The sequence below is a fragment of the Buceros rhinoceros genome, unplaced genomic scaffold, assembly GCF_000710305.1.
Source record: "Buceros rhinoceros silvestris isolate BGI_N320 unplaced genomic scaffold, ASM71030v1 scaffold22720, whole genome shotgun sequence".
Lineage (NCBI taxonomy): Eukaryota > Metazoa > Chordata > Aves > Bucerotiformes > Bucerotidae > Buceros > Buceros rhinoceros.
In genome coordinates, this window is record NW_010388251.1 from 36,162 (window position 1) to 36,637 (window position 476).

A 476-nucleotide genomic window follows, 5' to 3' on the forward strand; every position below is an offset into this window, starting at 1 on the left:
CAACCCTGCAAACCGCGTGTGGACCCCCGGTCCGGGAAAGGGGGTCTGGCCAGGGGTGGATGGGCAGCGGGGTGCCCGCTGGGGCTGGCCTGGGGATGGAGGGGCCTCTGCCAGTCCGAGTAGCCCTGCGGACAGGCGTAGTAGGGTGGTCGCTGGTAGTGGTGGTAGGAAGGTTGAGGCTGCGGCTGGTAGGGGTAGGGCATGCCCTGCGGGGGCCGATACCGAGGGAAGACGCCGGGGTGTGCGGTGCTTGGCTGGAAACCTCGTGGGGGAAAATGCTGAGGGTGGGAGGCAGGGGGAGGAGGTTTCCCCCCCATCACAGGGCTGAATCCTTGCAGGCCTGGGTTGATGTGGTACCGCCCAGCCGAATTCGGGTATTCCAGACCAGGCATGTAGAGAGGGTGGAACTGGTTGGGGGCGGCCCCCATGGAGCTGGTGTCCACACTGGGAAGGCCGGTGCCCTGCCCCATGCAAGG

The 476-nt window shown here is 67.0% G+C and overlaps 1 protein-coding gene across 1 annotated transcript in view; it reads right to left on the reverse strand.

The window, feature by feature from the left end:
- Positions 1-476, reverse strand: part of CECR2 (cat eye syndrome chromosome region, candidate 2) — a 44,380-nt gene that overhangs the window by 1,878 nt on the left and 42,026 nt on the right. The window contains exon 18 of the mRNA XM_010145349.1: positions 25-472. Coding sequence (XP_010143651.1) covers positions 25-472 — 448 coding nt within the window. The remainder of the gene's footprint in view (positions 1-24; positions 473-476) is intronic.